This window comes from Mercenaria mercenaria, chromosome 9 (assembly GCF_021730395.1).
Source record: "Mercenaria mercenaria strain notata chromosome 9, MADL_Memer_1, whole genome shotgun sequence".
NCBI lineage: Eukaryota > Metazoa > Mollusca > Bivalvia > Venerida > Veneridae > Mercenaria > Mercenaria mercenaria.
The window spans coordinates 20,785,246-20,793,467 of NC_069369.1; the positions used below are offsets into that span (position 1 = coordinate 20,785,246).

At 37.4% G+C, this 8,222-nt stretch overlaps 1 protein-coding gene across 3 annotated transcripts in view; it reads right to left on the reverse strand.

Annotated features, from left to right (window-relative positions):
• Positions 1-7,584, reverse strand: part of LOC123546650 (biorientation of chromosomes in cell division protein 1-like 1) — a 40,905-nt gene extending 33,321 nt beyond the window's left edge. For all 3 annotated transcript variants that reach the window (XM_045333102.2, XM_045333103.2, XM_045333101.2), the window contains exons 1-4: positions 7,415-7,584; positions 3,478-3,602; positions 2,182-2,423; positions 1,667-1,878 (exon numbers count right to left, since the gene is read on the reverse strand). In XM_045333102.2, the coding sequence (XP_045189037.2) occupies positions 1,667-1,878; positions 2,182-2,423; positions 3,478-3,602; positions 7,415-7,543 (708 nt within the window). In that variant the 5' untranslated portion in view covers positions 7,544-7,584. The remainder of the gene's footprint in view (positions 1-1,666; positions 1,879-2,181; positions 2,424-3,477; positions 3,603-7,414) is intronic.
• Positions 7,585-8,222: the final 638 nt, after the last annotated feature.

Sequence of the window (8,222 nt, forward strand, 5' to 3'; positions counted from 1 at the left end):
TGCATTAGTTTTGGAGATAGTAACTTGCATGTAAAACTTTAACCAGAATTTTCTAAGTCCAAAAGGGGGCATAATTTGCTCAAAATACATGTTAGAGTTATGGAACTTGACCCAGTGAGGTTGGTAATTGACCTAGAAAAAGAATAAATAAGTTTCAAAGCTATATGCCTTTAAATGATAGCTGTATGTACTTGCATGCAAAAACTTAACCAAGGTGTGACGCCGACGCCGACGCCAGGGTGAGTAGAATAGCTAGACTATTCTTCGAATAGTCGAGCTAAAAACATAATTCCTTCAGATGCGGAATTCCTATGTCCGACTCGAGACTTTTAGACGGCGAACAATAAGTGCGTTTTTGCATTCAGTCTGTCCGCGGACAAGCACAAATTAACAGTAGGGATTTACATTATATTAGCTTACACATTCTTTTTTGGACTTTTAGAAAGTATCTTACCTTGACTGGCTCAGTAATTTCCTTAAATCCACTTAATTTTACTCGTATTTTTCAAAACCAAGACTTTAGAAACATAATATTATCACTGACACTTTCTGTAACTTAAATTTACCCACATTTTTGACACCAGTCCTGCCATCAGAAATTGGGTTTAACCTGTTTGACAACTGTTTCTTTTAATGTGTGCGGACACCAGCAGATCAAAGAAGACATGTATTCCATGTGATGTCATAGTGATGTCACTGCTATTGACATGTATTTAATTCAGAACCAGCATCAATACACACCTGTTATTTAAAGTGACTGTGATGCATTATAGGGCTGGGAGTTGATTTATTTTTGCTGATATGGAATTAACTTTTTTCAATTGTATTTATATTCAAAGGGTTTTCTTGGTTTGGGCAATCATTGCAAGAGTGAAAAAAAACACACTTTAATTTGCAGTTTAATCACGTTAGATTCACAAGGTTTACAAGGATAAGAAAACAGAATCACTGACATTTTGAGTGAATTTGTTATTTACATTAAATCAATAGACTTAAACAAAGACAGGAAATAATAAAAATAGTAACATTATATTAAGCATATTTAGTTCCTTTTTTAACTTGCATGTCATGGCGTTAAAATATTTCCACATTTACCCTAAAATCTTGTCACTTCTCCCTAAAATCTCTCCCCTTCTACCTAATATTAGTTGAGGGAGAAGTGACTTCTCCCTAAAATCTTAGCCTAGCTTAAGCCCTAACTTTCGTCACAAAAAGTAATGATCATTCTTGCCAAGAATTCACAATGGGTCATGTCACATACTAAAATGGTATTTTCAGTGACATCTGAATACAAACAACTAAAGATATGCATACATGTATGATTATTCAAAGCCTATGATAAACATGAAAAATGATAACTGAAAAATAAAATTTGCTTAAGTGTTTCATGAAAAAAAAAAGTTATAAATACCCTGTTTAATGTTTTTCATTGAAATGCGAAAGCGCGTGCGAATTACGTGCGCGCCAAGTTTGTCTATTAATTTTTTCCCCTGAAAATAAGTGTCTATTAATTTATAATGGCCAGGGCTAGCACTGGACAGACGGACACTGGCGTCATAACATAATACATCCTTCGGGCATATAAAAAACAGCAAACGCAGACAATCAAGTGACAACAATACCTAGCAGATTTCTTCTAAAACTCAGACAGGCTAACCCAACTTACATGTGGTAGAAAAGGGAAACTCTGTTGACTTATTCCTGGAAATGTCAGACCAGCTGGGTTGGTGTTGCTGAAGCCAGGAAGCTGTGGAGGGAACTGGCTAGGTGCCGGTGTGGGTGTTGGGCCAAGCATTCCTGCTGCTGGTGGTCCTGGGTTGAACTGTCCAGGAGGCATGGCTGGGGAACTTGTATTGGTGAAAGGAGGAGCATTGGAACCTGTTCATAAAAACGATTAATAATAATAACAAGAACGCAGACACTATAATCAAGGCCCGCTTCCAAAAACCATGTAATTTCATTGTGAGGCGCTGAGTACATGTAAATGTTTTTTTACAGGGATTAAATTTTTTTTGTGTTCCTGTTAATTAAATGTACAAGTATTTTTTTTTCACATTCTTTAAATTCAACAAATAAGAATAAAACAGCTTCCTCACACAACTAGCTCAAACCCAACAGCAGTAAGGGGCAAGATGAAGTATACAATCAGCTGTACAGTCCAGACAGGGAACTGAAGTTTACCTGGTGGTGGGGAGTTGAAGTTTATACTAAGGAGACTCTGTATGCTGGCAGAGTCTGGAGATTTCATCAGTTTCTCTTGCTGTTCTTGTTGTTTTCTCTTCAGTGCATTTTTGTGTTCTGTTAGACTGATGTTCAGGTGTTCACACGTCACCTCGTCTGTCTTTGGTTTGATCAGCTGCATGATCTTCGGATTTATTGTCTGTTCCACAATTCTCTCTACGCCCTTGTTCAACATACCAGACCTGGAAAGTTATGGAAATATGGAATTATGGAAAATTAAGCAAAAAAATTTAAACTACATTTTTCTCACATAAACACATACTAACAGCTTATATACAACTAATACAACAACTAATATCTGGTAACGTTAATTAAAGAAGTTCTCTTAAATCAATGAAACATATAGTTATGTGGAATCACTGATTTTTCTTGGCATCTACTGTGTAAGTGGGTATATTCACTGGTTAAAATGTTCACATATTGCCAATTCCAGACGTTTTGCGAGCGGCAATTTTCAGGAATCACCGACAACTTCGCCATTAAAGCTAAGTTTGTTTTTCTTTTAAAGTTTAATAGACTACAACGATGTGTCTTGGTGAACATGGAAATTTACATGGGCTGATATTTTCACGTATTTCTTAAGTTCAAGAACTTAGCAAAAAATTCCTCTTACACAGAAATTTAGTGGTTTTAGGCAAACATTAATGATTTCACAAGATATAAAGTAAGGCTCAGTCTTGTCTTCAATTTTACTCTGCCAATATAACTTATCCAGGAAAGGTGATGCTTTATCACAAACTACTCTCTGCAGCATCTTCAGAGAAAATACAGCTAGGAAGTATAAAATCTGTTTGTTGCATTGAAGGCCTGTGCATCAAGGCTAACTCAAGAAATCTGTGGTGTCCCCCATCATTTTCCTTCTAATTTCTATGTTCCCTAGGTAACTTGAGCATATTGCTCAACTTATTCCCATTTTTAGTAATCAGTGTTTTACTGTATACTAGAAGGCCTTTGTTAGTAGGAGTCTTTTCTTTGCTGCTGTTGCTAGTAATAGAAGTTATTCTGCATTTTTATGTGTATATATATATGAGCCGCGCCATGAGAAAACCAACATAGTGCGTTTGCGACCAGCTGTTCGCTAATGGTTTCTCTAATTGCAATAGGCTTTGAAAGCGAACAACATGGATCCTGACCAGACTGCGTGGATGCGCAGGCTGGTCTAGATACAAGCTGGTCGCAAAGCCACTATGTTAATTTTCTCATGGTGTAGCTCATATATATATGCAGTAAGCTTACTGATTGATCTGCCTGCGGAGCGTCTCTCTCAGCTGATTTTTGTTCAGTTTTGGACTCCATTTCTGCTGGCTCAGGAAACGTGACACATACGACTCAACCCTCTGTTGTAGATTGTGATAGGCCGGCTGCAAGTATAAGTACAGGTGCCTACTGAGTGATAGTATGTACTTAATTTCTTACTTGTCATATATTTACTTTGTAACTATACACAAAAAGGGGACTAAGATAGCTCCGAGTCATCTGACCTTGCCAGTCACTTCTCCCTCAGCTAAGACTTAGGAGAACTAGAGAGTTTTAGGGGAGAAGTGCAGAAAATTTAAGTGCCATGCCATGCAATCCAAGAAAGCCCCACTAGCTGACTTGAACAACATGGATCCTGTATAGTCCTATATCAGCCCTATCCCTGTGTATAAGTAAAAAGTATGTAACTGACCTAAAAACAACCACAGCAGGACTAACAAGAGCTGTCCTCGACTTTTCTCAGCTTTGCCAGTAAAAGGGTCATAACTCTGTCAAAATTCAAATAGAGTTATGGGGATTGTTTTTTATGGTGTAGCCTTTGATAGTAAATAAGTTTTGGGTAGAATTTTTGCAGACTTTCGCCAAAGACAGTTATATTTTTGCAAGCTTTGCAAGTTTTTTAATTGAAAAAGCCTAGCTACTACTTGCTGGAGACGAAACTGTCAATGGCTCATCATGTTCTACTAGTGTCTGTATTATTTGACTCAAACATTGTCAAAAGTATACATATTTATCAATTTCTAGTTATTCTACTGACCGATTTGGGTTCATTAAGATCAAATAAACTGCATAAAATCTATTTGTGCAGTATAGAAATTTGTTTGATATATATCATCGGAGTCCTTAAAATCGCGGAATACCCTGGTTCACGGCCAGTATTGTTTGCTTACTGGTCACATGAGATTTGCATTCATGCACTGGAAATTACGTCAGCATTTACTATAAATGTTACTCGACCATGACGATCTTTCTAATTATAAAAAAGTGTGTTTTAAGAAGGCAAGTGCATTAAATATTAATCTGTCATGAAAATTTTACCTTTTACGCTAATCCCTAAATATAGCCACTAAAAATTATTATTATTATTATTATTATACCAGATTTATATAGCGCCCTTTTCATGATAAACACGTTCAAAGGCGCTTTACAGCAACTGCAGCCACGAAATCATCCTCTACTAGTACTAGTACAGACACAGAGCGATCTGACCAGAGGGACAGAGTGAGATAAAGCCTCCAGAACAGACAGAGAGAACTTTTCAGATACAGACGTGTCCGGCTAACTTAGCCTAGCTCTTTTCGAATAGACAGTCTAGTTCTTTAACGTGCCCGGTGTATAGCACCGAATACACGCGAAGCCGTCTTTCCTGGGAAGAACCAGTACAGGCCTCTAGTTAGTTGGGAGACACTCAAGAGCATCTCAGAAATTTCCAGTACCTGGACTGGGATTCGAACCCCGGACCTCTGGATTGACAGTCAAGCGTGTTACCACTAGACCACCGGCCCACAAGACACATGTTTATACCCTAAAATTATTTTTTTTAAGTCCAAATTTCCTTCGTCTGCTTTGTTTACATTTTATCTATGGAGGTCACTTTGCACAAGTTGTGATAAATAACGGTTATATTAAAAAAGTGTTTTTCATGTACCTATAACCCTCAGCAATTTTTTCCCTGCTTTTTCAAACTTTCTGATTAAACCTCAGCCTATCAGAAGTAAATAAAGGCTATTACAGTCTCTATCACGTTCCAAAAGTGAGCTCAATGTAATGAGATGGGAAAAGAAAAACCCATGTAAACACTGGAATCGATCAGATTCACTGCACTGACGTAAGAGTAACTAAAAGACGGGAATCTTTCATATGTCCTCACTGTTTAAGTGTTGAAAACTAGAAACTATTTTGTTGGAGATTTGAAATGTTAATGTTTTAATTTTTTGTTACTGTAGTGAAAAATATTAAAAGCTAAAACATTAAAATTAAGAAAACCACATGAATGACTATATCTGACCTTTAATTAAGTCATGTGATTCAAGTCCCAGGATGCTGTGATGTCATATCCGCGAAATCAAGGTTTGCAGATGACTGACATAATTTATTTGACATGACTGTTTCGGATGAATCCCAGACTGTAGATAACTAAATCGAATAAAGTTAATTGGAATAATGTATGTGGTGGAGGATAAATGTATTTAATCATGTATGTAAACATTTTCACATGACAACTGTTATTTATTGAGTTTGCGCTGAATTAAAATTAACTCTGTGAACCATGGTATGCCAAGGATACAAGTATTTGAACTCAGTGTTGTCCTACTCAGTATAAAGTGTAACAGTCTCAGGAAAAATATGCAGCCTTGACCGGGCCTTAGGCTTACCGTGGCAACGCTCTACCAACTGAGCTACCAAGGCCACCTGATACAAGAACGCTACACACCTTTCCTCTTATTGCCAGACATTGGTACTCCTGGCCAATGACTGCTGCTGGCTGTTAACCAAATTCTGATGCACACCCTAGCCAAACTGCTTTGCCCTGCATTGTCTCCAAGGGTGAACATCTTGGTTGGACCTCCAAATGTAACAGTCTCAGGAAAAATGTGTGGCCTCGGCCGGGACTCAAACCTCGGTCCTTCGGCTTACCGTGCCAACACTCTACCAATTGAGCAAAGAAGTATAAAATACACAGAATGGCAACTGGCTGTAATCTCGCGTAAGCTCGTGTCAGAGCGTGATTCGGCGTTATCTTACTAAAAACAAACATTGGCGAGCATGGAGTTACAATTTGTACCTTTAAAACTACATTTAAAATACATGTTAGCTTCTAAAACAAAATTAGTTTAATGTGAAATGGTTTTAAGACACGAAGTACACGTTTTTTTTTTTTGCTATCGAAAGAAGCGTGGTCATACGGTGATAATTATTTTACCGATGAATAATTGCTTTCGCATACAAAATAGGGCGTGGAGAAAGAGCCACTTCCGGTAAACGAGATCTCGTTTTTATGTCACGGGAGGTTGGCGAGATTTGCACTATATGCCTTTCAAGTTGCCAATCTATTTATTTTTATAGCTCTTTGAATTGAGCTACCGAGGCCATCCGATACAAGAAACACTACAAAAGTGTTGTTCGCCAAAAATTGCAGTGCACCAAAACAAATTACTTTTTGACAGTTGGTGGTAAAACGTGCCAATTTTTTTTTTAATCATATAAAGCCTCATAAGTCATTACTGACTAAACAAATGTGCCGAAATGCCTAGAGTCAGTGTACCTGGTTTCGCACACTTTTTACACACTTCTTGAAATAAATTGAAATATGTGGAAGCAATTTATCATTTTGCATTTTCAGGCAGAAGAATAGATACATGGCTCTTTATTTATGCACTAGGTTATTCTTCATGTGATAACTGCTCACCACTGTTAGCTCTCCAATATAGCCAGAAAATGACCCATTATTCGGACATATTTGTACCCGGTTTCGCACACCGTGACTAAAAATTCTCTAATTCTTTGTACAGTACGGAAATTGGTTGAATCGAAATTGCACAACACTGATACTTCTGTAGAAACTGTATTTTTAGCTGTCGTTATCATAATGATGTCGCTATACCATGCACAAGCGAGGTACCCTCAGTGGTGTCTAATTTTATGCTGTCTGGGTGATACTTTTACTACACTTTTATATATCTTTGTCTTTTATCAGGATGCCTGCTTGTCGTTTAGAAAACTATAGGAACATTCAAAAGGAGACCTGGTCCCTTGATTTCACCAGTTTAAATTTCTCTTGGCAAGTATTTCATTACAAGAAACGGAAAATTCTTTGGTGTGCGGAACCGTGAACTGTGCGAAACCGAGTACACTTACTCTATGCTAAATAATTATCTAACTTTTTGAATCGCGAAAACACAATACTTTTTCAAACCTTTGTGTCTGCATCGGCAATAAATTCTTTTCTAAACTGATCAAAACATCCCTGTGACTTCAATGTATGTATTATTTTCTCAACTAACTCTGGGTCGGCCTCTCTCTTTTCAGAGGACCCAGCAGTCATGTTGATTTATTTGTTCCCTTTTTCTACTATGTTTAAAAGCTGTCACGATAAAACCGGGACGAATTCCGTATAATAGCACTTATTTCCGTAGAGAACCGTAGACTACCGTGCTCGGATGGAAGGATTATACATCTGTATCCACGGTGTATTGCCCAGTAGGTCGGAGACCACCAATTGTTTTCCCATAGACTTACATTGTAACATTATGGCGTGTACGGCCCTCCATACATCGAAACATGTATATCTAATTACAAGTTTTTCAAGAACTATCTTAGTTCTACCAAAATATCGGACGAAAAACATATGAATAGTGATACTTTATTTAAGTAATTTTCGTGTGAATGAGATGACCCCCTGTTTACATCATTGACATGGCGGGAGAAATTCGTTTGATAAAACTTTTTTTCAATACACATAAAATGTAGCAAATTTTGTCAAAATGTATAATAAAATACTGTAAATGCAGTGAAAAAAATATCAATTTTGAAAAAATAATCACTTCCTGGGTTTGTTTACATGACTGACCAATCAGAACGCACAGACGTTACCTTATTCCCAGGTATACACTTACCTTATTCCCAGTAAGTTCCCTGTACTTTTTGGAATTGGTGGTCTCTGACCAGTAGTCACTTCTGATTATGACTGGGAGGCGCTTGTCTGGGACAGACTGTTAAAAGAT